General features: G+C 53.4%; 2 protein-coding genes across 8 annotated transcripts in view; both read right to left on the reverse strand.

The window, feature by feature from the left end:
* Window positions 1-483: 483 nt before the first annotated feature.
* Window positions 484-15,328, reverse strand: ZBTB47 (zinc finger and BTB domain containing 47). Its single transcript, XM_082754380.1, has 6 exons — window positions 14,643-15,328; window positions 5,553-6,923; window positions 2,238-2,385; window positions 1,428-1,543; window positions 1,126-1,270; window positions 484-1,015 (listed from the first exon to the last, which is right to left on the reverse strand). The coding sequence occupies exons 1-6, from the start codon at window positions 14,643-14,645 to the stop codon at window positions 654-656; spliced, it is 2,145 nt and encodes a 714-aa protein (XP_082610506.1). The 5' UTR covers window positions 14,646-15,328; the 3' UTR covers window positions 484-653.
* Window positions 15,329-22,853: 7,525 nt separating this feature from the next.
* Window positions 22,854-27,230, reverse strand: part of NKTR (natural killer cell triggering receptor) — a 41,516-nt gene continuing 37,139 nt past the window's right edge. For 3 of the 7 annotated variants that reach the window (XM_082754150.1, XM_082754152.1, XM_082754153.1), the window contains one exon: window positions 23,994-27,094. In XM_082754150.1, the coding sequence (XP_082610276.1) occupies window positions 27,016-27,094 (79 nt within the window). In that variant the 3' untranslated portion in view covers window positions 23,994-27,015. Of the gene's footprint in view, window positions 23,068-23,991; window positions 27,095-27,230 lie in introns of those variants that run through there. The other 4 variants (XM_082754149.1, XM_082754154.1, XR_014316985.1 and 1 more) reach the window with 3 other exon arrangements.

Consider the following 27,230-nt stretch of genomic DNA (forward strand, 5'->3'; position numbering starts at 1 on the left):
CCTGATTAAAGACCAGCTTTACAGTACAGGGATTCAAGCACCACTAGCTAGATTTCTGCTTATAAATACGGAAGTGCTGGCACCCAGGATGGCGCAGCATCGTGTCCCTCCGTGCCCCACAGCCCTCTTGGCATGGAGATGAAGCCGATGCGTGGGGAAAGGGCAAGCCAGGGAGGGTCGGGATGAGCAGCCCAGCTGGGGACAGAGCCGATGGAACCTGCACGTCGGCATCCGTCCCCTCGTTGGGTTGAATCACCATCTCCTGGTGGGAAAAATCCCTTTGGGAGAGGTTTCCCTTCCCTGTTTTCCCAACAATGGGGATTGCTGGTGGAAGACTGCACGGGGGCTGACGGCTGGGACAAAACGGAGAGCGATGCCTTTTATCTGCACCTTTACGGACGGTTCCCCCCACCCCCAGCATCCACGCTCCTCAGGGGCTTCCCCCAGCTCCCCCTCTCCACAAAAAAAAAAAAAAAAAAAAAAAAAAAAAGGCTTTACGGGCGAGAAAATGAAAACAAAATAAAATAAAATAAAATAAAACCCACCAAAACAACCCCAAAATGAGGAGGAAGGGGGGTAGAGAGCAAGCAAAGCCACGGCTCCCCGGGCATTTCCGAAGGGCAGAGCAGTCTGTGCGGGGCGTTTGGGGGCACCTAGTTGTTATTGGAATTTATCCTCCCCGCGGGGAAGAGGGGAGGCGGGGGCGGTAGGTGAGGAGGAGGAGGGAGGCTCTGTGGGAGGGAATGAAGCAGCGGCAGCGGGGAGACGCCGGGGCCGGGGGGCAGCGGGGCCGGGCTGGCGGCGGGCTGGGGGGCGGCCGTGTCCGAAGCCAGGGGGTTGCTGACGCGGAAACATTTCTCCTTGTGGGCTTTGAGCATGTTGGAGAAGCGGAAGCGCTGGCCGCAGACGTCGCAGGGGTAGGGCTTCTCTCCCGTGTGGGTCCGGCGGTGCCGCTTCATGTTGGGGCGGCTGGTGAAGCTCTTCCCGCAGATCTCGCAGATGTAGGGCTTCTCGCCTGCGTTGGGGAGGGGTGCACGGGTTGAGAAAGAGGCGATCATCCAACCCCGCCTGTGCCACCCGCACCCCATCGCCACCCCATCCCACAAGCCAGGAGCTCTCTCTCACCCGTGTGCGTCTTCATGTGCTCGTCGAAGTACTGCTTCATGTTGAAGTCCTTGCCGCACCACTGGCACATGAACTGCTTGTGCCCGATGTGGATGCTCATGTGGGAGCGCAGCTGGTACTTGTACTGGAAGCGCTCGTTGCAGTTCTGCAGGGCGAGGACGAGCGGACGATGAGCACCTCGAACACCCCCGCATCCCGTCCCACCTCTGCCCAATCACCAGCGTGTGGGAGCGGCACAAAAATCTTTTTTTTTTTCCCCTAAAATAATGCAAAAGAATGTCTTCCCAGGGAAGGGACCTTACCTCGCATTTGAAAGGCTTCTCCCCCGAGTGCTGCAGCGAATGGACCTTGAGGGACATGCTGCGCTTGAAGGACTTCCCACAGGTCTCACAGGTGAAGGGCATGTCCTTGGTGTGAGCTGGAGTGGAAGCGAGCAGCGTCATGCACCCTCCCCGCACATCCACCTCCAACAGTCCCAAGATCCCCAAATCCCACAATCACCCAACCATGGTCAACCCAAAAACATCTTGGGAAGATGCACGGCAGCACCGTGCCACCCGTGAGCACATCCTGGGGCTCACCAACAGCACCCTGTCCTTCAGATCTCTCCTTAAAACAACCCAGTGTGGGACACCTCCCTCACTGCCTGCAAAAAAAATCCCTTTTTTGGTCCTTTTTGGTGCCTGAAGCAGCAGCCAGCCTGAGGGACGTGACCACCATGGCCATGTGCAGTTTGCTTTTCAAAGCCCAGCACTGGCGCAGGCTCATCCTCTTTTACAAGGGAAGGATGGTTACACTTCAAACCCTCCTTTGATCACTTCTGAGGTCTTTTTTTTTTCTGGTTAAATGAAATAAATGAGATTCCCCGGTGCCGTGCCTGCTCCAAAAGCAAGCTGAACAGAGCAGGCACACGCTCAGCATTAACCACCCAGCACCGCAGGATAAAAAAAGGCAAATCTCAATGCCTCAGCTTGCCGTTAGAAAGCTCACCAAGAGTTAACCCAGCCCCAAATTCCCAACACGGCAGAAATAGAAAAATGCTCTTCATCATGGGAATGCCAGACGAGCACCCTAAGGAGACTTCCTGTGGCCCCAATGCCTCCTGCACTCACCAACCATGTGTTTGCGCACGTGGGCCATGGTGTAGAACTTCTTCTCGCAGATCTCGCAGGAGAACTTCTTCTCGGCGTAGCCGTGGACGATCTTGTTGTGCTCGTGGAGCGACCAGAGCTTCTTGAAGCCCTTCCCGCACGTCACGCACTGCAACGAGAGAGGGGCTGGGCAGGGAGGCAGGGAAACGTCCCAAGGCATGGCCACATTTGGGGTTTTGCTTCGTTGAAAGACAACGTCATCAACAAAACCTGCAGCCAACATAACACCACCAAGTCTGCTCCAGACCTTGATGCTTCAAAACCTCCAAAACTCAAATTTCTGTCCATTGGATGGGGAAGAGGGTGATGCCTTTCCAAGGGAGAATGCGACAATTCTCGCATACCCATTGCCTCCTGCACCAGGGGCTCACACCCAGCTGGGGCTTTCCTGCTTGCACACAATGAAGACCTTATATTCAAAAAAAAACCTCAATCTCAGCATTAGGAGGCTGCAAGGAATATGGGGAAAAAAGAGAGGCCCAAGCTAGGGCAGCATGACTTCAGTCCTTGGCAGGTATTCTGGATACTTTAGCACGAAATGAGTTCTCTGAAAATCCCCCAAATTCTATTAATATCCATAAATTCTGAAAACATCCATTAATCCCCACAACTCCATTAATACCCATTAACTCAGATAACAGTCATTAATGGACCAAAGCAGACCCCAAAACCAGGACCAAAGCAGACCCCAAAACCCGTTCACTTGCACAACACAATGCCACGCCGTGACGTTTTTAAGCACGTGCAAAGTCTCCCCCTGGAAGTTATGGTAGAAATTCCTTCCTGCTCCACCAAGTTTGATGTTTCTCAGAAAATGGCCAGAAAAAGCTGTAACCTTGGCTGTCAGGACCTGTTTTTTCACTTCTGGCACAGGCTGCAGTTGGTGTTTCACCATGTGCCCATGGCTACCACACGAGCTCAGCTCACATCGCCGTACGAGGGAGGGCTGGGAATTGCCTAAATCGGGGCAAAACTGTTTACTGAGCCTCAATGCACATGGATACTCATCCTCCTCTTGTCCAACCAGGCCCAGAGCCTCTTCAGCTCGCTGGTGTGTTGAGAAAAATAATTAATTGATGCCTAGGAGGCATCTGGCAACAGCACAGCCAAGCAAACCCCTAGGGATTCACAGCGGGGCCTGAAGAAGCGCAGATAACGCGGCCTCGACCTCCTCCTCCCACCCCAAGGAGCTCATTGATGGGCTTCATCCAAATTTTGCACTGAATGAGGCTGCAGCACCGTGGAAAATATACTGTTATGTCATGTAGTCACAGTGTCTCTATTTATATTTAGGTGCCTGGGAGGCACGACGAGGGTCACGGAGGCATTCCCAGCGCTCGCCTTCCTTCTTCTTGGCAGGCCCGAATTTCAGCACGAGCAGTCCTCTGAGCTTTGCCGTTTCTAAGTAAATATTTCTACAGATTGGAACAGTTTTATCTCTGCTCTAAGAGATGTTTCAGGACAACTTCCACATTCCTCCACTTAAAAAGGAAAAGGCTGCAGGGAAATATTAAAATTAAAGAGAGAGAGAAAGCGGGAGATGAAGGGGAGCCCCCGGCTGCCACCGAGCTGCCTCGAGGGCAGAGCCCTGCACCCTCAGGCAAAAGACAAGGCAAATAAGATCAATTCTGGCAAGTTAAGAGGAAAACCACACTGGAGACGGCCAAAAGAGATTCAGAGAACCAACACGACAAAGCAAAGGCTGAATCTTTTTTCAGGTGGCCGGAAAGCCGCTTACGGAGCCTGCAGGGCCATGGGTGATGATGGGAAACGTTCGCAGGGAGCAAAGCTCATGGGTGAGATTTGGGGACTAGTCAGCAAAAGAGAGCACCTGACACGAATGGAATAAGAGGAAAAGTCCCTCCACGGATGTGGTTAAAAAAAAGAAATAAAACCTGTCCCGTATAGGTATAGAGTTGAAAAAAAAAAAATCTAATTTCCATCCAGAAACAATTCCACAGTATATTAATAAAGTTATTCAATATTGTCGGAGTAAATTGAGTGAATTTGGCTTCTATTTATAAAATTTAAAACGCCTCACTAAGTGAAAGGTAATGAGCCACGCTTTGCACAGAGGGAAGTCACCACAGGGGCAGCCGTGGTTCACCCTATTCTGAAATCACCTGGAAAGGGGATAAAAAGGTGAGAGGAAAAAAAAAAAGCAATGAGGTGGAGGATGATAGCCCCATGTCATCCGGAAGAAAAGCAGAAGAGCACGAAGCAACGCTCTGGGAAAACCCACTCTGAATTGCTTTATGACAGGCTCCAATCCAGCCACAACCCCACGGGCAGGGGGTGTTGGAGATGCTCTCACTATTCCCAGGCCAGGGAACACAAACATATCCAAAAAAAGCAGCCTCAGCCCGGTGAATTTCTCAGAAAGACGCCCCAAAAGGCTTCATCACCCGTTTTATTTGGGATACAAGCCTTAACAGACTCCAGTAGCACCTGGGCTGTGTTCCCTTCACCTGGGAGGGCTGCCAGACCATTCAAAATCCCATCCTTTGATGGGAAGGACGACGTGCAAAGCCCTACAGAAGACATGATCTATTTTATCTGTAGCAGTGGCATTGTGCAAAACTGGTCACTGAGGATTAGAAGAGAAGTTGGAGGGCTCTGCAGGAACGTGTAATTTTGCTGCTCAACCAGGACAGCTATCTATTCCCCCAAAACTGATTTAACAGAGGCCATTTGCACATGCAGATGAAGATCCCGTTGGCTCTAGGTGAAGGGCACGCCATGCCCGAGCCACGCGCAGATGTCAAGTGGGTTCAGAAATTTCCTAATATGCGAGCTAACGAGCACAAAAGGCAGATTACAACCACTTCAGCTCGTGTCAGCAATTCTTTGAATTAAGCTAAATTGCTTTAAGCCTGGGTGGAACCGGCTGGAGTGCTTCTCCATTAGGGGCTCGCAACGTTTTATGCAGATTAACTGAATAAACCCAAAGAAAAAATAACTCCCCTGAAGTTACTCCCCATTTCCACCCAGCTGGCCAGGGGAAACCACAGTCCCCCAGCACTAATCCACCAGTCCCCTGCCACCATGGGAACCCCCAAGCCTAAATACGAGTCACGGGAGAAGCTAGAGTCCCTCCTGTCCACCATGTGCCATCAGCAAAAAAGTATTTTTGAGCAGGAGCCCTTCCCAGGGTGTAGACCCCAGGAACACGTTCTCCATGCTAGGTGGGATGTCCCATCACGGTGGGATGTCCATCCCTGTGGTGGGATGCCCATCGTGGTGGGATGTCCCCCCGAAAATGGGATGGTGGCTCACCTGGATGTTCTTCTCGCAGTCGGTCTGGTGGTGCAGCAGCAGCTCGCTCTCGAGGAGGAAGCGCTTGCCGCACTTGTCGCAGATCTGCATGCGGCTGTGCGTGACGTTCATGTGCTTCTCCAGGTACCAGCGGTTGTTGAAGACTCGGGGGCATTTCTTGCACGGGTAGTGCTGCTTCTCCTCCAGTTTCACCTTCTGGCCCAGCCCGTCCTGCTCCTTCTTCCTCTTCCTCCCTCGCTGCCCTTCCTCTTCCTCCTCCTCCTCCTCTTCTGCCTTGGCCATCTCCTGCGACCTGGTGGCCATGGTGGATTTGGTGGCCTTGGATGCTCGGCTGCCCCTACGAGGCTGCCCGCTCTTTTCTCTTTTCACCTCCGATGCATCTTCGTCGTCATCTTCATCCTCCTCTTCTTCTGTCGTCTCCTCCAGGTCTTCCTCCTCACTGTGCTCCTCCTCCTCCTCCTCCCCCACCTCCGCGTCCTCCTCCTCTTCCTCCTCCTCCTCCCCTTCCTCGTTCTCCTCCTCCCCGTCCTCCTCCGTGTCACGCCCGTCGCCGTCGGGCCGCCCCATCACGGCCGCCTCGCTGGCGGCCGCCTTCCCCTCCATCCCCTTGGAGACGTTGAGGGTCTGGTTGTTGAGGTTCACCTCCACGATGATCTGCTCCCGGTTGTAGGAGCCCTGGCTGTCCAGGTCCTCCTCGGATTCCTCACCCTCCATCTTACACACGGCTCCGGGGCCGCCGTCCTTCTCCTCCTTGTAGTACTGCTTGGCCGGCCCCGCGGGGAGCGTCCCACCGCCCGCCCCGTCCTCCACCCGCACCGAGTAGGGGTCGTTGCCTTCCCGGGCGTAGATTTTGGGGTGGGGGGCGTCCACCTCCTGCTTGATCTCGCAGTAGTAGGGCGGGGGGCCGGCGCAGCCCTCGGCGGGCAGGGCCATGTCGGCGGCCAGGCTGAGCGAGCGCGTGTCGAGGAGGTCCTGGCAGGAGGAGGCGATGTTGTTCATCTGCAGCACGGCGGCCGCGTTCAGCACGTCCTGCACATTGCAGGAGTTGACGAGGAGTTTGGAGGTGTAGATGAAGTTGAGGATCTGCTGGAGGCCCTGGGAGGTGAGGGCCTCCAGCGAGAGCTCCACGCGCTGCAGCTGCTTGTTTTGGGTGAAGAGGGAGTGGAAGAACTGGCTGTAGGCCGCCAGGACCCCCTTGTGCGCCGGGAAGATGCTCTTGTGCTGCACCAGCACGATGTCCACGTCGCACAGGTCCGGCTGAAAGAGGCGCTGCTCGTTCAGTCTGTCCATCAAACACGTGAAGTGGAGGGCTACATCCTCCACCAGGGAGTACTCGGCCGAAGGGTAGTCAGTCGTCTTTTCGACTATCAGCTGTGGGGAGGAAGGAAATAAAAGCGTTCAGGAAGGCTCTTTCCTCTGGAAAAAAGACCTGCCCGGCCACGCCACCCATCCCTGTCCACACGTCCCAGGTCAGAGAGGCCAACTGAGAAGCTTCACCACCAGACTAAACTTGCATTCATCAACCATGAAGCTCTACCACCAGGCCCAGCTTGAAGATGCCAACCCAAACCCTCCCCTACCAGACTGCTTTTGGGGTCACCAACCAAGAAGCTCCACCACCAGGCCCAGCTTGAAGACGCCAACCAAAAAACTTGGGAGTTACCACTCCAGAAGCCCCACCACCAGGCCCAACCACGCCGTTCCACCACCCATCGGAGTCCATCAGACTCAACCAAGGAGGAGAAAACCCACTGCAAGGGCGGGCTGAAACTACACAAGCCCTTGCCAAAAGCCCTTCAACGTGGGCAGGAGGCACCCCAACCACCCCACCACCATGTGGTGGTGGCCAAAGCCACTCAGCCCTCCATGCCCACGGAGAGAAGATGCAGCACAGGAGAGGGGACACTTCCACACGTCCTCAACCTCCTGAATCAGATGGGGTTCCCCAGGGTGGATGTTCACCAACTTCAGGCGCTGGCTGAGATCTATCCCCCCTAGCTAGGAAGAAATTAGGACTTGAAACCTCTCCACTTCCACAGCATAATTGCATGAAATCCCCCAAATGTGGCTTTTCTGCCCAGAAAGCAGCCTCTGGGCTGTACCTCCTCCTCCTCTTGTTTCTCCCATGAGGTTGGGGCAGACACAGACGAACCCAGCGGCTCTTCCACCACCTCGCCCTACTCCACCCCGAGCAAAATCCTGGTCGAGCAAGCCCCCCTTGAAAGAAATTACTGAATTCCACTACATGCTCTAGCTCACATCGGCAGTTAATTTAGCAGGACTCACCAGGATGACCTACACTTATTTTTTTCTATCCCTTTTTTTGCCCGTTTGTTCCTTTTAATTGCCCGGGGAAAGGCAGCACCTGGTAAAACTCAAGTCTGGGAGCTGCAGCCCCGAGCCGGGAGATGCTGCAAACACCACTGCTGGTGCTGCCTGGTATTTATTTCAACCCAAAAACATTTTCCACAGCACAGACCCTCCAGGATCCTCATCCCCCATCCCACGGGGACCCCAGCTTTCCTTCCCCCTTGCTCCCTTCACGCTTTCTGTGCCTGGCACCCAAGAGACCTCCAAGGATGGATCTGGATGCGGCCACGTGGACGCGCCCGGTCCCACCGCAGGGATGCGGTGCGGTGATGGAGGCAGAGGGGCAGCTTCATCCTGCACCTCCAGCTCCATGGGACTTCCTCAGCTGACACTTTTCTTCTGGGACAAACGGCAGCTCTTGATCAACAGAAGGATTCCAGCAAGACGCACTTTGTTTGTCTTTTTTTTTTTTTTGCGAGCCAAAGGAAAAAGCGCATGAAAAAAAAACTGCTCGAATAATAAAAAATGGGTGTTTTCTTTGTTTTCTCAACAAACAAACAACATCCCTCCTCCTCCCTGCTAAATTTTTTCATTTTCTCGGAATTTCTGCTCCGCAACCACCCAGCGGCTCCCCGGTCCCGGCACAGGGCAGCCCCAGCAAGCGCTCGCGCCCTGGGGAAAAGGAGGAAAAATGCAGCTCTGCAGCCTGGAGCGGGGCAAGGAGGTGGAAAAAGGAGGATTTGTGGGTGTATTGGGGACAAAATGCTGCATCCCAGCTGGAACAGCCACCCATCTGTCCCCCCATCCACCCGTCCGTCCCCGTTTTCCAACCCCAATGACGCGCCGACGGGAGGAATCTGGATAGCCAAAAGATGATATAACAAAAATCACCACGAACGTCGAAGAAACAGCAAGCCCTCAACCAAGCTTCCTCGCTGCTTGCCAGGGACTCTCCCTCCTTGATCTTGCTCCAAAAACCCCTAAATTCAGGTTTTTTCCTCCAGCATCCACCACGCCGGGGTGCACCTTGCCCGGCTCCCGCCGCTGGATGCCGCGAGGCCGGCAAGAGGTGCGCGGGCGGAGAAACGGGGGCAATTCAGGGGAAATTAGGTCCCCTGGACGGCGTCGCAGCCCAGCTTGGAAAACAAAAAGCTGGCTTTTCGCTCCGGATCGAGGCGTTTTTGGCAAAAAGGGGCTGACCCCTCACCCAGCGCCGGGTCCTGCCAGGCGGCTCTAATCAGTCCCAGCAGCGGCGAGGACAATGCGTGTCTTGGCCGCGGCCCGCCGGTGACTTCAGCCCGGGCCTGTCAGCGGGAGGGTTTTTGCTCTTTATTGCTCTCAGATGCTTTCGTGCTCTCGCCCGGAGCCGGCGTCCCAGCCAAGCCCCGAGCCGCGGCGTCGAGGCGCCCGCGGGGGTCACATCCCCGCCTCGTCCCCAAAAGTCCCCCCCCGGGGGCCGCGTCGGCACAAAGGGGGCGATCCTACAGCCCCTTCCCATGGGTTAACCGCAAATACACGTGGATATTTCCGTGAAAAACCCCGCTTTTGCCATCGCTGCCTTGGCTCGATGGTGGCTATAGGGCTCAGCCTCGCAAGAGGCCCAACATGGTGCCACGTGGTGGGAGCGAGCCCCACGTTGCGTCCCCAACCCCACATCCCAATTTTGGGTGCCCCCCCCATCCCTTAGGACGCTCGCACCCTCTTCCCAAACCCAACCGGGGCTAACACCAAACCACCCGGCGCTGCCACCGAGCCCCAAAACCCCGTCAGGATTATTCGAAAGCGGCGTGGCCACGAAATCCCCACCCCGCCGGGCCAGCCGGCGCCTGCAGCCGGCCCCCCCGCGCGGATGCTTCCCTCCGGCTCTATTTTAAGAGCATTTCCAACCATCCTTGCCAAAGCCCCGGCTGAAACAGCCCATGGGGAGGATGCTGGGGGCAAGCGGGGGGCCCTCCGCGCGCAGGCTTTGTGATGGAAATGGATTTTTTATTATTATTTTTATTATTTTTATATTTTTTTTCTATGCGCACAAGCCCCCGTTTCCTTCCTTCCCCTTCAAAGCAATCTCGCTGCTGCCCCTTGGCTGGACACGGGAGCCAGGATGCGAGCAGGAGATAAGGGCGAGGTGGGAACCGCAGATGCTGATGCTCGCTGGATGGACCGCGGGGAGCCCAGATTTGGCCACCACGAGGAAGCAAGGACCAGAGAGGTCCTTATTATTTAAACACCCCCCTTGCACCCACGCACCGCAGCACAAGAGGCGGCTGCGAGACCCTAATCCGGGAATTTCCTTCAGGTTTTTCAGCCCCCTGAAAATCCCCCAAACTCAGCTCTCCCGTGAAAACCCGCAGCCGGCTTTCGGATATCATTTACGCCCGCCGAAGCGTTTAACGTTGGCCTTAGGTACTAAAATTGCACGAAGGGAAAGTGCTTTGATAAGGAGCTCGGGGCGTCGTTTGTCCTTGCTCATCAAAAAATAAATCTATATCTAAAGGCCCGTCCTATTTTCAGTTTGAACAACGCTGCATTTTGGGGATGAAGGCGCTTTGCTGGATCCCTACGTAACGGCACGCTCAGACTTCTGCTCGAGGAAGGAAAAAAGCATTAAAACCAGATTTTTTTTTCAGAATTAAACGACGCAAAGGCGCAGCGCTAAAAGGATGCTGACCCCAGTGCCAGTGCTTTGGGGTTTGATCCATGAAATTTGCCCTCAAACTCCAGCACCCTCGGATGGGACCTGCAGCCTCTCCTTGTAGGTTTGAGGCCAGGTAATGTCAAACACGATGAGACAATCCTGACAACAATTTTGAGGACAAACGGCTGAAAAATAACAAGAAATACCACCAAAAACTCAAGAAACACCCCCAAAAGCCACAAAACATCCCCAAAATACCCAAGAAGCCACCAGATTTTGGACCGTGGCCACGCACGGAAGCCCGGCGATGGGACAGGCTCTCCCCACCGCGCCGCTCCCTCGCCTGTCCCCTACCTCCAGCAGGGCTCCAGCTCCTCCCGGTGCCGCTCCTGCCCAATTTTTTGGGGATAAAAAGGGTCAAAAAGCTGCCGGAGCGTCGCTCCCGCTGCGTGCCCTCCCAGAGCGGGACCTCGCCGGGAGCCGCTGCGAGGGGGGGTTTAGGATTTCGCGAGGATGTCCGGAAAAACAAGCAGGAAGGGAAAACAATAGCTCGGCCGTGCTGCCGGCGGGCAGAGCCCCAGCGGCCGGCATCCCGCCCGCGGGGTGCTGCAGGGCCGGGAGGTGGGCACGGCCCCAAACCACCGACGGGGCTTCACGTCGCCGTCCCCTTCCCTAGGTTGTGTTTTCCCTGAGATTTGAAGGATGCTGGGAACTTTGGAGATGCTCGAGGCCACCCCGAGTAAAAGCAGAGGTGGTTGTAGGGGTCGCTGGGCTCGCCTACATCATCCTGGGTTTGGGTACAGGATGATTTTTGGCTGGGCGAGGATGCTCAGCACATCCAGACCCGTGGTGGAGCGATGTTCCCAGCGCCTGTCCCACCCTGGGGTGTCAGGCACCCCAAAAAACACCTCCATGCCCCCAAGGAGCCAACAGAGAAACGCGTTAGCTCTCTTTGGGGACAGCCGGATGCTTCTGGGGACTGATTTTCCCCTCCCTTTGGTTATTTTTCTCCCTCATGGCTTTGGTTCGAAGACGATTTCCAGAGAGCAGCCTGGAGGGCAGCAGGGACGGGTCCTGGAGCAAGGGATCGGGGACGGATCCTTCCCCTAGCCCCGGGGCTGGGCCTCGCACAGAGGCCTGGTTGAGGGGCCCTAGAGCAGGGGAGTCGGAGTGCTGGTTAAGGGCTGGTTGCATTCGCACATTTTTATTAAAAAAAATAAAAAATAAAATAATTATTTTTTTTTTTCAACCCTCCGGGCGTCCTTCTGCTTTTCTTTCATGCACGGAGCTGCAAAGCCACAGCGATGCTTTGGGACAGAGAGACCATCGGCCCCCAAAAAAACGGTGAAACCCAATCACGGGGGTGATGCCGGGGGGACCCCAAAAATGGGCAGAGATGTGGGGTCCCCCCCGCACCCGCTGCTTGCAAATCAGAGCTGAAATCAACTCGGTGCTGCGGAGGGGACCCCACGGCAGGGACATGCCCCATGCCACAAAGTGCAGAGGGGTTGGGGGGGGATTAGGGGACCCCAAAGAGGAAGAGGAGGGTGTGGGGGACACACGGACACTCCAAGCTGCCTCCTGCCTCCCTCCCCAGCCCGAGAAAAACAAGCGGAGGGAAGATGAAGGGAGGAAACGAGGACAAACCCCAGCACTAACCTCCCTGGCCGGGCTGCCGGCCAAGCGGCTGCGCCAGGGGCCGGATCCAGCCGCTGCCCAGCCCCGGCGCGAGGTGCTGGCACGAGCGGGGCCGCGGCACGCAGAGCCCTGCACCGGGGTCACGGGGATGAGGAGCAAGCAAGCATCCCCTCTACAGGACCCCACAGATGTCCCCCTGCATCCCAGCCCCAGAATTGGAGGAGAAGAGGCTGAAGTCTCCCCAAAAATCAGGCACCACGCGGGCTCCGTGGAATGAAGGGCGGCGGGTGGCAATGTCACCCTGCCCCGTGCCACAAGCTGGGGGGTGCCACCCAGGCTCCCCGACCCTCGAAGGTGGGAGCTGAGGCCCGCAGGTGCCCCCACACCCCTCGACGCCTCCGAGGTTGGCCTCGCACCCCGATCGGCCCCGGCGGTTCTGGGATTTGGCTCTCCCGCGGCGAAAAAAACTGCGGCGCTCCCCGAGCCCGACTCCAGACCACAAAATTGCCGCCGTGGTTAAAGGTTGAGCGCAGCCCTTCCCAGAGCTCGGCCCCAAACCTGGCCTCAACAACCGGGCCTCCTCCGCTCCCTCTGTCCTCCCTGCCCAGCCGGGGAGGCCAGCGATGATGCGAGGCCCCCCCCCGGTTCTTCCCCGTGTCCAAACTCGGGATGAGGTGGTTGGTGCGGTGGGGACACGGGGACGAGGCCCCCACCTGTCCCCAGCTGGAGGATGGAAGGGAACAGGGTGGGGGACGCGCCCCAGCCTCGCCAACGGGGCCTGGATCCTGCACCGGGTCGATGCTGAGCCCATCCTTTTTGTCCCCAAATTCATTGGTGCTCTCGGTGGGCTGCCCCCACCTTGCCAGCCTCTACCCCAGCCTCCTGCCTCAATTGAGGCTCCCGCAGCACCCTGTCTATGTGGGATGGGGGCTTTGGGGTCTCCCCCCCAGCTCTCACCGCTGATCTCCCCGGCAATTCGAGCCCGAACCCTAAGGCAGCACCTCGGGTCGGGAACCAAAATCCGACCAACCAAGCAGCCTCCTTCCAACAAGGAGGATTTTTCCTCCGCCGAGCACAAACATTTCAGGTCCCCAACTTTTCCCCCTCCCCACCCCGCCGGGCTCCGGCGTCTCCATCCCCACCTGCACCGCCGGGGACCACCGAAACCTCCCAAACCCATCCTGAGGGTCGCAGGCACGGTTTTAGGGCCAGATTTAAGGCCAGCAGGAATTTCACGAGCCCGAGACTGGCTCCAGCATCCCCCCCTGCACATCCAAAGCCGGCACTTCCCTCGCCGCGTCCCAAAAGCCGCCCGGGTGACCCCGGCTGTTAGGACGGGCACGGAGCCAGGGCACGGGGGCAACCCCACAGCCGCTGGCTTTTGGGGACACCGAGGCCGCCGGGCACATCCCGAGGGATTTCCACCCCCCCTTTCCTCCACCTCGAGGCCTGCTCGCCGCCCCCTCCCCAAAAAGAAAACCACCGCCAGGCGAAAATAGGTCACCGCCACGCACCTCCGCGCCGCGTTCCTATTATCATCGCTATTCATGACTTTATTTATTTATTATTAAAAAAAAAAAAAAAAAACGGCGTGCAGGGAAACGGGGGTTTTGCCAGGGTGTTGCAGTGAGGAGGGGGGGGGTGCGCAGCCCTGCAGCAGCTCCCTAAGGGGTGAGGTTTGGGTTTGGGGTGGGGGGGGGGGGGGGGGACACACCGCTGGGTGCCCCCCACCCGCAGCGGGGGCTCGGCAACATGAAGGAGTCATCCGGGAACCCAAAGGGCCGAAGGGAGCCCCGGGCCTCCCAGCGCCGCGCAGGATCCTCCGGCCTCAGAGGGCTCCCAAACTTTCCCAGTTCCCCCCCATTTTGCCCAGTACCCCCCCCACAACCCCATAATCCCAGCTCCCCCCCCCCCACACACCCTCCCCAAGCAGGGCGAGCAGCCTCCCCCCGGCCCATGGGTGCTGGGCCTCACCCGGGGGGGGGGGGGTGTGCAGCCTCCCTGCCTCCTTGCCCCCCCCAAACCTCCCAGGGCACCCCCATACAAACGGGGTGCGATGTGGGGGTGGCCCTCATTAATTATTATCATTAATTACCCCGCAATTAAAGCCAAACGCAGACCGCTTCCGCGCTGCGCTCCACAGAGAGAGGGGGGGGGGGGACCTCCATGCAGCAGCCTCCCCCCCCCCCAAATAAAAATTAAAACCCCCCAAAAAGCAGCTCCCCCGGCTCATTTTGGAAGGGTGCAATGGGGGTGAGGTGCTCGCAGCCCCCCCCTCACCCCATAACCCCCCCAAAAAGGGGGATGCAGCAGCCCCCAGCTCGCCCTTGGAGCCCCCCCCACCACAGGGTCCCCCCCTCCCCAAAAGCCTCCAGCGGGGCAAGTTGCGGGAGGGCCCCTGCGAAGTAACCCGGGGGGGGGGAGAAGGAAAAGGGGGGGGCTGGAAAAAAAAATAAAAATAATAAAATAAAGGGAGGGGGGAAGGAAAGGGGGGGCGCAGGCTCTACCATTTTGATGCAAAGGTCTCCGCGCAAAGGAGTCCCGGTCCTCCTCCGCTTGCCTGGGGTTTGTGCTCTCCATGAAAAAAAAGGAGCTGGTGGGTTGGGTGGGTTGCTGGCTTGGTGGCTTTTTTTTTTTTTTTTTCTCCCCTTTTGCCTTTTTTTTTTCCCTTTGCCTTTTCTTCTTTGCCTTTTTTTTCTCTCTCTCTTTTTTTTTTTCTTCGCTTTTTTTTTTTTTTTTTTGCCTTTTTCTCCTTCGCTTTTTTCCTACGCTTTTTTTTTCTTTTCCTTTTTTTCCTCTTTTTTTTCTCTCTGCCTTTTTTCCCCTGCTTTTTTTTTCCTTTTTCTTTTTTTTTTTTCCTTTTTCTTTTTTTTCCTTTTTCTTTTTTTTTTTTCCTTTTTCTTTTTTTTGCTTCCTTTTTTTTTATTATTATTATTATTTTTTCGCTTCTTCCCCTTTCCGGAGGGAGGAGGGAATCACCGCGCTGCCAGCCCTGCTCGCATCCCCCTTCCCCTTATCCCCTTTTTTTTTTCGGCTTTTTTTTTTTTCTCCCCTCCGCCTTTTTTTTTTCTCGCCCTTTTTACTCTCCCCCCTTTTCCTCTCCTCTTCCTCTCCTCCCTCGCTCCTTCACCTCATCCTGCCCATCGCCATGTTAGCCCCTTTTGGGAAGAACGGAGGAATGCGGAGCGGCGGCGGCTCCGGCTGCCAAGAGCCCTTGGGCCGCTGATTGGAGCCGCAGCATCAGCTGGGGCCGCCGCTGCCCCCCCTTAAAGGGACAGGCCCCGGCCTCTACTCACCCCCCCCGAGACCCCCCCCTATTCCTATCACCCCCTTCGACCCCCTAAGATCCTCCCCTGACCCCCCTTTTTCCCCCCCCACCCCCCGCGGGGGGACCCCACCGAGCACCGCGAGCAGCGCGGAGGGGGAAACTGAGGCACCGTGGAGGGGTCCGGGCTTAAAGGATTTTTAAATATATATATAAAAAAGAGGGTTTGGGGTTGCGAAAGGGTGAGTTGGGGAGGTAGGGGGGGTCAGCAAGCTCGGTTTTATTTAAAAAATTTTAAAAAATAGGGGGAAATGGGGGGGTGTGAAGAGCTCTCCTGCCAGCGTGGAAATGCAACTGGGATCCTCCGGGTGCAGAGAGGGGTCCGGGGGGGTTTTATGGTGCTTTTGGGTTTTTAAGGTGCTTTTTAGGAGTGGAGTGTTGTGGGTGGAGAGTGCCATGCCCCCCATGTGGCCAAAGCAGGGTTTTGCTCTTTTGCCCCTAGACCTGTATGTGCCCCTATACACCCCCATCCTGATCCCCCCACCCCACAACACCTCCACGGGGGCAGCAGAGGACCCCTGATCGCCCCCATATGAGCCTCCTCAGGGTGACCCCAAACCCCCTGAGCTGCCGTGCCTCCATCCCACGTCCCCGGGCCCCTTTCCCCGTCCCACCCCGCAGGCGGCAATGCCGTAACGTCTTGCACTTGTCTGGGCTCCTCTCGGGTTGCCGTGCGCCGTAACTTGTTCCAGATGTGTTCGGCTCCGCGCATAACGTCGCCGCCACGGCCACGTCCCGCCTGTGCTCGGCTTCCTGGGTTGATTTAGTTCATTTTTTTGTTTTGTTTTAATTCCCCCCGTCTTGCTTTTGGCTCTACGGGATAAAAAATCCCAGCAGAGGCAAGCAGAGTGTTTTCCCCCTGTCAGAAAGGTTTTGCTGGGATGAAAGCGTGGCCTGGATGGCGTGTCCCCTAACCTGGCCGCGTCTCCAAAAGCTCCACCAGCTGCTGAGGGACACGTGGTGGCCATACAAAGCCTTGGCGTGGTGCTGGTGGGCTCCTTACGGGGTCCCTGCCCTTTTGGGGGATGCCGAGCCCACCCCTCACCTAATCTCCTCGCCTTCGCCAGCCGTGGGTTTTCCTCCATGGTGTGGGAGAAGCTGTGCCCATGGTGGCCATGGCCACCAACGCGAGGGGTTGGTCCTCCAGACACCACCAGCGACACTTTTGGGGTGAAAAACTGTTGTATGAGAGCAACGGTCCTAAAAGATGGAGCAGGCCTGGTTCCGTTGGTCAGCACCGCCCTACGTGGGGTTTGGTGGAACGACTTCCCAGCTCTGCCCACAGAGCCCAGCAGGGTGGTTTTATGGCATGGCAGAGCTGACTCCATCGGGTCTGGGGGCAATACAGGACAGGGACCGTGAGGGGAAGGCTGTGTTTGTCCTCATGGTGTGTAGGTGTCCTCTGAACCTGCTCATAGCACTTCTGCTCCTCATCCTTAAGGCAGGAGACACCTCATGGTGGATTTAGCTAGACAGGGGGCCCTGCACCGTGCTTGGTCTCTCTCCTGGGGGCTTTTTTCCCTCATGGTCATCCGCTGAGGACTCTGAAGGGGTAGCTCCATGCTCGTGGTGCAGGTGTGGAGCCATCAGGGCCTCATGGGACCCTCACTGATCCTCAGAAGGGTAACGGGGCCCAGCACACCACAGAGGCACCCCGGGGTCACTTCAGCTGCCGCTGGGACATGGGTGCAGCAGCAGAAGGAAAGCCCTGGAGGTGTTGGTGGGCGAGGAGTAGAGGCAGGAGGGTGCTGGAGACACCACAGCAGCCTTGGGTCCCGGCCCACCTCCAGGCGGTGCCGGTGAGGGGACATCTCCCACAGCTCCTGCTCTTCATTTTTCGCACTGGGCCATGAGATGGCAAGCAAGGGACCCCATAAGGTCGTCATGAATCCTAAACGAAGGCCCAGGCACAGCAACAGGGTGCGGGATGGAGGCCGGGGTAGGGGGGGATGCGGGATGGAGGCCGGGGGTGAATTGCTGGCTCAGCAGCCGGGTTCCACTCAGCAGCTGATTTTCTGGGCAGGCACCACGCAGATTATGGAAAAGAAGGGATCAAATCAGGCCAAGAGAGAGAGAAGAAGAAAAATAATAATAATAATAATACGGAAAGCAAGAACATTCCTGGAGGCTCTCTGGCCTCTCTCCCTGTAGCCTCCAGAGAGGAGGAGGAGGAGGAGGAGAGAGACGAAACAAAAGGCACGAGAGGAGAAGGAGCCGAGGAGGCGCTCGGGTGAGGATGGCGGGGCTCGAAGCGCTGCAGCAGGACGCGGCCAGAGGGGCCGGGAGGCCCCGGGGGTCGCGCCGCAAGCGCTGCCCTTTTATGGCCCCTTTATGGCCCTTTTATGGCCCTTTTATGGAGGACCGCGGCGCGGATCCTGCCCTACTAAGGGAAAACGTCGCCCGCTTCGGCGCTCGCAAGGAGAACACCCACAGCGCGCAGACGAACTCTCAGAGGACGGCTGAAATACGGCCGCTCCGCGTTGACCCCAATTCTTTCCCTTTTTTTTTTTTTCCTGACTCCAAACTGGGTAAAAAAATAATAATAAAATTATTTAAGTGGTTGCAGGTGACGGAACGGCACCGGATCAGGTTCGCCAAGGCCACCCGGGGCTGTGGTCCAAGGCGGGGAGGAGGTCGGCACCCAGCCCCAAAACGCTGTGGGGTTGGCCCCAAAAAGCTGTAGGGTTCACCCTGCTGAGTGCATCCCGCCTGAGCCCAACCCTCACACTTTATTTTCCTTTCTGGGGGTGAGGATCCCACCCTGAAGGCCTTTTCTCCTGGGTTAGTGGGGATGGGAAGGGGTCTGCAGGCACCCTCCCGCACCCCATCGCTTCCCCCCGCAGGGAGCTGCTGCAGCCAGCCACAGCCAGGGCTCGGCTCCCAGAGGAGCTCTTATTGGATTGCAGGCCCTGTTTTCTACAAATTCTGTAATAATTGAGTTTGCTTTTTATACTGCCACGATGCCAGCATGAGGAAGTTTACTTAAAACCCTTGAAGGATGAGAAGACCGAAATATTCAAGGAGAAATTGCTCAGAGGAGGAAGGGGGAGGAACCCCCCCCCTCCCCCCTCCAGCTTTCAGATTTCCTGAAAAACATTTAGCTTGTTTTACCCCTGGAAAAGTAATTGTGGAGTCACCGATTTGTTTTTTGTGCTGATTCAAGGTGCTGCTGAACACAGAGGGTTTCCCACCTTACTCCTTTTCCTCCGCTCTCTCCACAGCTCTGGGGCAGCCCCAGGCCCGGGTACGGGTTTTTTTTTCCAGGTGGGTGATGCAAAAGTGCCACAAGGGGCAAAAATGGGACCCAGCGGGCATCCCTCTGCTTCTTGAGCTGCTCCTGCTTGTCCCTGGGGTGTTATAGCAGAGGGACAGAGCATCGCCGGTCTGGTATTTTGAGGAAAAAGGCTCTTTTTGAGCATTGCTCAGCTGCAGGTTTACAGATCGAGGCCTCTGCTCTGAGTGCATCGAGCCAAGCCGAGCTGTCCTCACTGCTGGTGTGTTGGAGGCTCTGTCTCCGTTAACAACTCAACTTGGCAGTTTTGACGTTTTGGGGGAAGAAATATTTGTTTTCTCCCAGCAGACCTATCTCCAGCCAGTTTTGGCTACTACTTCCCTGCACGAACAACTCCTGCTGCATTCAGGGCGCCGGCCAAATGTGAATTCAGTAAAACTTTGCCTTTTTTTTCATAGAAATGTATGTGGATTCTATGCTCTAGGAGGAAAAACCACAGGATTTTATAAATATTTATTGTTTTTAATAACCTTGAGAAGACTTTGAAAGAAAACAAGTTGCTGTAGGACAAGATCGAAGGCCCATTTATTGCTCAGCAGCTGATTAAAAGTCAGCAAGCAGAAGGCAGGGCTCGGTGGCCACTTTTCAGGATGGAGAAGGCTTGGCCAGCACCAAGTCTGGGGCTCTTCACCATCCTCATCAGCAACCCGGTGGGCGAGGAGCACAGCCACAGCTCACGCTCACAGGACAGCCCTCCCGGTGTCCCCAGATGCCACATGGATGGTGAGCAACCCCCCAAGGACCTCAATAAATGAAAAAGCAGATGCAAAAATTTCAGATGAATTTTGGTACAGGAATGCATACGGTAAAGCATCCGGAGGAAAAAAGGCATCGTCTCCTCCTGTTGCTGTTGGAAGCAGACTATTTGGATGGATAAAATGACAGCCCAAACCAGAAGGGCATGTCTGGATGGATAAGAAAACTATGAGGCTCTCCCAACCCACCAAATCATCCTGGCTGGAAAAGATCAAGATCACCACGTCCAGCCAGATGCAGGTGGATGACTTCTTACCCCACCTGGACCCCATCAAGTCCTACCGATGAGCCTGAGCCCTCATCCCACCCCCTACCAAAATGTACACGAAGCGGCTCCGGCACTGCGTGGAGCAGACTCAAGGACTGAACGTCCACAAAGCTCGGAGATGCGCCGTGAATGTGACTTCCCATCCATCCATCACCCAGAAACCTGGCGAGGAAAGTCACCTCCAGCACCGGGGTTGCTTGTCGAGGAGCCAGGTGTGAGAGCCGCGCGGGCGGCTCAAAGGCATCTTCACACCGCGAAGGACGAGAGGCGGCATTTCATTAGGCAGGAAGTTAGAAAGCGACACCTTGATTGAGATAATTAGCAAGATTAAGAGCTACAGGAAATACCCAGAGCTGCATTTATAAGTCAAGAGCACCTCCAGGGAGCTGGGGAAGCTTCGCCTCGGGTTGGAGCCTGTGCTGGGGAAGCGAAGGGCTGCAGGATGCTGCGTGCCAAAAATGAGCCCTGCCACGGCTGGGCTGCCTGCTGGCCCCTTCCGAGCACACTGGTCTCTGAGCACACTCTAATTTTTACCTATTTCTTAAGAACAGATCCTTATTTGTCCCTTAGATGGACATTTCTGCTCTCGGGACACCCCACATGGTGCCCAAGGCCAGGCAGGATGGGGCTGCAGGCTCCTGGGCTGGTGGCAGGGGGCCTTGTGAGTGGTTGGGGTCAGGGCTGGGAGGTTTTGGGGTTGGGGCTGGGGGGAATTTGGGGTCCCTTCCCACCCAAAGCACCCCAAGGCTATGGGACCTTGGTTAGAGAGCACTTTTCAGGACTGTTGGGGGAATGCTGATGCTTGGCAGAGCAGCAAAGCAGGTACGTGCAAGGTGTGTTCATTTCTAAGTAGTTTCGGTCCCCTGTGGCTCAAATGGAATGGAATCCACGGGGAATTTTTCCATCACATTAGGGCTACACATTGGGAATGGGAAAGACGAGCTCGGCAGCCAGAAACCACCTCGTTCAGTAAATACACACAGAGAGAAACCGGGCACGAACAGGGAAAACCAGCGAGCGTCCCTCCCTCACTGACACCGGTGGCTGTGGGAGAGAGTCTCCCCGATAAACACTTCTGGGGTGAAGAAGAGGAACGTGAAGTACACGAATAGTTTCATATTAATGCTAAAAGAAGCAGCAAGAGCTGTCAGGCTGCACACAGACTCTCAGGTTTTCAAAGCTGAAGGTGCAGGGGGAACCAAGAGGCAGCGTCCAAACGCAACCAGCAGGCACCGGGCACCTCAGGGCGACGTTTTGCAAGCTCCAGCAGCTCCGGCTAAGGTCGGACAAGCTCAAGCCAGAGCCGAGTTTCAGCTCGTTGTTATGAAGCAGAATTAAGCCCCAGAGCAACTTATCAAAAACCCTGCCCGGATTTGGCACGGGGGAGTTAAAACCGAGGGGAGCGCCGCTCGCCAGGCCACGCTGCTGCCACCGGAGGGGTGGCAGGGACCCGGTGACGTGGAGCTGGAGGGAAACGTTGCTGGAGGAGTTATTTACGCTTCGCCATGAAACCGGAGAGATACACAGCCCCGGAGTCCCCGGGGAGCCGTCCCAGGCCTGGTACTGCTCAAAATATTTTTTTAATAATTACTTGCATGAATAGCGAATTCGCTTATTACAGCTGCAAACGATAGCGAGCCGGGAGGGACTTCCAGTACTTAGGAGGATGGGCTGGGGCTTCAAAACAAGCTTTGACACATTAGAAAAATGGCTTGGGAATAAAAAGAAAAAGAAAGAAAAAAATAATTAAAAAAAAAGGCTGCAATTCAGTGGAAACAAAGGAAAAAGTTGGTGCTTGTGTAAGGCCGGGGCACAAATCTGCGGGAGCAGCGCGGGGCAGGGCTGGCGCAACACTTCCCAAAAGGTCATTTTCTCTTCCTCTCCGACCTCGGGAAGTGGCAGTGATGGGCTCCAGCAGCAGCTAAAGAACTTCAGCCATCAGAAAATACGTTTATTTATTTATTTTTTTAAACAGCAGTTCGAGGCAGTGCTGGTTTTGGTACTGCAGCTGCCGAATCTCAGCCCTGGCCCATTTTACAGAGGGGCTGGATGGGAACTTGCGTGATTTACCCCAAAAAGGGGATACTGCCCAGGGCAGGAGGAGACATCCCATGGCAGGAGAGGGCCCTGGGGCTGGGGGCTCAGCAGGATGAGCCCCCCAGCAGGGTGTTTGTTCAACGCTATGGCTGGGGTCAGAAAACAGGAGTGGGATGCATGCAGCTTGCTGCAGGAGGTGTAGAGGAACCCTGTCACTCAGGCAGATCAAAACAAGCTGATTTCATCATCAGGAGGCATGCTTGGTGTAGCTCAAGCTGGTTCTGGAGTTTTTATTTATTTATTTCTACTTCTTGGCTTTGTTTCTCCCTTAGTTTAAGCAACTGCTTGCTACTTCTCCCCAAACCAGCTGAGCACGCTCCTGACGTTACCAAAGCGCGTGTTACAGCACGGAGAAGGAATTTTGAATGAATTTTTCCCCCTGCCCTGTTATTTCTTTAGACGGTGGACACCAGCATCAGGGGGCGCTACAGACCTCAAAGCACAAGGGGACAAAAGGGACAGAGAATGCACACATGCTGTTGTCATACCGGTGCCCCAAAGCACACGTGCAGCTTTTGCAAAAGGTGAGTTTACCAAAAGGATCCATTTTTTTCCTGTTTTCTCCTTCTCCTGGTGCACCTGCAGCTCCGTTATCACCACACACATCCGGACCCTCGGCTCTTTCAGGCCACAGCCGGGGAGGAGGTGAAACTGATCTCAGCTGGTGTGGAGCACTGATTAAAAAAGCTTTTATTCTGCCAGGTAGGGCAGGTATTTCTGCCGGTCCCTTCCCCAAAGAGCAGGGTATTTCTCCTGGAAGCAGCCCCTTACCTTCTCCCCTTCCCAAGGACCTTCCAAATCGTCCTTCAGCTCCCTGCTGGCCTCCACCATGCTCTGGGGAGCATCCATGGGGAGTGATCCCTCTCCACTTCCACTTGTTTTCTTGAGCAGCGCCGTGCTCTTTCAAGGGCACACTCGCATCACAGCAAGCAGCAATTAATGCCAAATTAACGACGCCCTCCCCCCCCCCCCCAAACCTTCGTGCCTCTGCTGCAGTTGTGAAATATTGCTTCCATTAAAAGCAAACCAAAAAATAAATCCCAGGCTGGTTTCGTGCGTGCAGTCCCAGCGCGGAGGGCCAGGCAGACCTTATTAAATCCGTGGTCGGGTCCCTTTAATGGTTTAGGATTTTTAACAGTTTTGCCTTCCCGCAGTCGGGCTGCTGAAGCATTTCAAAACCAGGGAAAACCACGGCTGTTTCACAACCATATGAAAGGAAAAAAAAAAAAAATATGTATTTATATGGATGTTAAGTAGGGGTGGAGCCTGCAGAGCTTTATCTCCTCGTGCTTTAAATCCCAGGCAGCGTTGGGTTTGGAAATTACACCAGATGGATTGCAGAGTGCAGCTCAAGGTCATCTAAACACTGAGCTCAGCTCCCAACTGTAAGCGTGATCATCACGAACCACCAAAGCCATCAGGAGAAATTTAATACAGCGCCAGATACTTGGTGAGCTTCAGAAAGAGCACTTTAAATGCTTCTTCCCCTCGAGTGCAACGCCACAAATAACCCTTGTTTAAAAGCGACAGGGGAGCCGGAGTGAAGGCTCTCCGCGTGGAGATACGGTCGGAAAGCTGCATTTCGGCCGGGGCTCTGTAAATGCGGGCTTTGTGCAAACCCATTCCTCATCTGATCGACACCCCTGCAGCCAGGCAGCTCGTTTAAGTCTTTTCTTCTTCTCGACAAGTTAGGAGGATTCCTCGTGCCTGCCCCGTGGAGCTACCCCAAAACAACACTCCGTGTGCTGGGCAGCGGCCAGCCTATTGCCAAAACAACCAGGACCACAGACCTGACCTTCCTGGCCACATTTAAAACACTTGCCCCATGTTTCCCCTCCAAAAAAACCTTATTATAATCAAGAGCTAAGTGTAACGCACTGCAGGGATTAAGATTTTTTTTTTTTGTTCTTTTTAACAGGAAAATGTCCCTAACAGGGAAGAAGCAGCAGGGTGTTTCTAACTTGTCGAGAATAAGAAAAGAATAAACGAGCTGCCTGATTGCAAGGTGGCCCCTCAGACTTTCCCTACCTTGAGTTCCCATTTTTACACCTTTTATTGCCATAGCTCACATCACCCCGGCGTTCCTGCTCTCTCCTGTGTGGAATTTCTCATGCTGCCTCCCCAAAGCCGTGCTCCCACGTCTGGGAAACGCCAGGTCAGCCGGATCATGCTGAGGACTAAATTAAACAAGGAAACACCTCCGCTTGTCCTCACCCATCAGGAAATCCATTTTTTAAACCTCAGATCAAGGCAATTCATCTTCCCATTAGGACAGAGCTGGCATATCCAATGAAATCCAGTTTCCCTGGAACAGAAGGTCTGCAAGACTAATGGATTAGCGTGCTGAGCCATTACATCTGCTGACTTCAACCGACACCACATCTCCCACGTGCTACGGAAACGACGTGGGAATGTAAATTTGGGGAAGAATATTTAGCAAGGCAGTTAAATTCAGCACCTTCAGAGATTTCCGCCTGGCTCCGTTAAGTGTAACTGTTCACAAAGGGTAAGAAACTTCCACGTACCTTGAGGAAACGGCGAGACCTCAAATCACTTGGAAATTTCAAAATATTTGTTCCTCCGACGACGATTACGTAAACCTAGTGCAGAGCCTTGCAGAGGAATTGTTCTCTATCTAGGTCAGGAGAAGGAAAGCCAACTTGTAGTCTTGCAAGGGACAAGCAGCTACAGAAATTGAAGCGCATCTCTCATTTTCCTGTCCGTTTCCCTCGAGGAGCAATGGGTTTTTCCAGATTTAGAGAAAAGAGCCTTTGCAGATATGTACAAAAGTTTATTTTACAAACAGCAACTACTTTTGAATAACAAAATTGCAAAAACAGACCGACATTAGAAAACCAGCTCCGTGGTGCGTTTTCTATTTGAAGCACAATTTAACAGAACTCACCAAGTAAAAATATTCCCCCCCCTTCCCTCGCATCCCTCCCCAGCCATCGACCAGATGGAACTTCTTTATAAAGCTTTAATTCAAGATATGAAATAGACATTGGTAACATTGCAGCGATTCTGGACAACTACAACTGATTGACAATATATCTATTTCACTACCTTTTCCTGGCCTTAAAAAAAATCAACTTAGATCTGAAACATGACAAAATCAGGTTTTGGAGCAATTTAGTTTGAGGAAACGTTGAGTGACAACGCTTACATTTGTAACTTTTGTTACGCCATTAGCCCAGTAGTGCTATTTTCTCTGTAGGGGGAAAAACAAATTACTTAAAACTACGGAACTGCGACAAACATTACCTTGAGTTAGCAAAGAAATATTTATTTGAGACTCTGAAATGGCTGCTACCGTTCAAAAAGAAATCTGCAAACATACTGATTTGAGTAATGCATTTGAACATTCAGTACATTTATAAGAACCTTACAAAATACTGATCTGAAAGGACTACGTGCAAGCAATTTTTCATTGAATTACAGGAGCAGGAGTTTAAGTTCGGGACTTTGGGTTCTCCTAAAAAGGGGGAAAACTGTATGACAGATTCAGTTTTAGGAACCTGTGTAGAAATGTCTTATTCAGCCTGTCGTGTACAGACGTGCAGGGCATCATTACAGTCTTCAAATTTCACTTTGAGCTTTCTTTTCATGTTTCAGAAGTGTACCAAAAGCTAATTTGGAGCAGCTTAATTCAATAAAAAAAACAGTATGAATTGATGTCTAAGCAAGAAATTACTACTTTTCATTTTCAAAGCTGTTGGGTCCTGATGAGATTAAAAAATCATTTTCAAGGTTTGAAAACAGTCAAGAAAACTAAAGCATCTCAAGGCATTACAGAAAGTCAGTAATGAAAGTAGTTATAATACAACAGTACTCATTAGCTCTAATAAAGCTACGTTAGTATGTTTTTGTTTTTACTACAGACCCTGCTTTTCAGGGTATGACGTTATGCCATTAAAAAACGGTCTCTTAGTATACAACTTTCTAAACACTGAAAAACTTTATAAATGATTTTAAATTGACTCAATCAGAATATTGCAAAAAAATTATGCTCTCCAGCTTTAAGTCTATGTTTTTTGCAAGCCATTTACCTGTAACATGTAGTCATTTTTGGTATTAAACTTCACTTGGAAAGTACTTTCCACACTTTATCAGGCATACCAGTGTTTTCGTAGTCATTTCACTTCAATAAGATACAATTTGGGACCTGCACACTGATATTCCCTCTGGCAAATGGGATACATCTGCAGACATTTTATATAGGAACCATTATGGTTTATTTTCTCAAAAATTATCACTTAGGTTTTTAAGAAGTGTTCCGAACAAACTCATGATATCCTCAAGTTTACAACATTCAGCTTCAAAACGTGTTGAGGTACGCCAAGCGCTGCCATAGGAATTTAAATGGGACCGCTCAGAAACACTTCTTTACCCTCTAAAGAACGTTGCAATTGAACAGACACTTGGCTTTTAAATGCAAAAGTTTAGACAGGTTGGATTTTGAGATCAAAACTAATTCATCACACTTTCACTCACTGCTTGTCAGTTTGACAACTCCTGTTGTGTGCAAGCTCACCCTTCTGAGCAGACTTCTCTAACACCACAGCACAGGAAGGATTAAGACATCGTGGCAGTCTTTGTTTTCATCAACTAGCTGCTGTGTATATACTCTATATAACGCAACAGTCAAACAAGACAGCATGGAACCCACCTTCCAGCTCTAAAAAAAAACATTTTAATAAACTAGAAATGCCAGCCTTTGTAAGAAGTTCTTCACAGTTTTATAGTTGCTAACGTATTTAACAGTAACAGGCAGAAAGCCTTAAGGTGTTTATAAACATACTTGAAGACAGTACTGGTTGCTGCACCGAGAAAAGCGGCGTCAGCAAACTCACCTAAGTGTCATTCATGGCTTGGAAAATCCGATTTGAGGAAATAAAACCTTTTTTTTTTTTGTTATATTTTGTAAAAGTAGCATTTGACATAAAAAACAGTTGAGTTGAGCTTCAGTACTTCTCTCCTTAAGTATACAGTCAGTCAAGTGAGTTCACCGATAAATGGTAGTTTCAGCTAGCTCGGTAAACATCCTTCAACTTCACTTGTGTCATCCTCAGAACAGTTCTGGTTTTAAACATAACACTGACAAACTTATTAAATACGGTTTCAATCGTCACAGAAAGATTTTCAGCTATACCCACTGCTTTCACTGGGACTTCGGTTGTTGGAGTAACTGCGATCACTCTCACTGTCAGAGCCATACGATCTACAAAGAAAAAATTAAATTCCTCAGCATTTTATTTCGAGCTTTAAATTCAAAATTGCATCACGTCAAAAATTGAGACAGATGCACGAGACGAGAAGAAAACAGTCATGTATATAACAACTGAAACATATGTTAA

This window comes from Aythya marila (assembly GCF_965140915.1).
Source record: "Aythya marila genome assembly, chromosome: 2".
In the NCBI taxonomy this organism is placed as follows: domain Eukaryota; kingdom Metazoa; phylum Chordata; class Aves; order Anseriformes; family Anatidae; genus Aythya; species Aythya marila.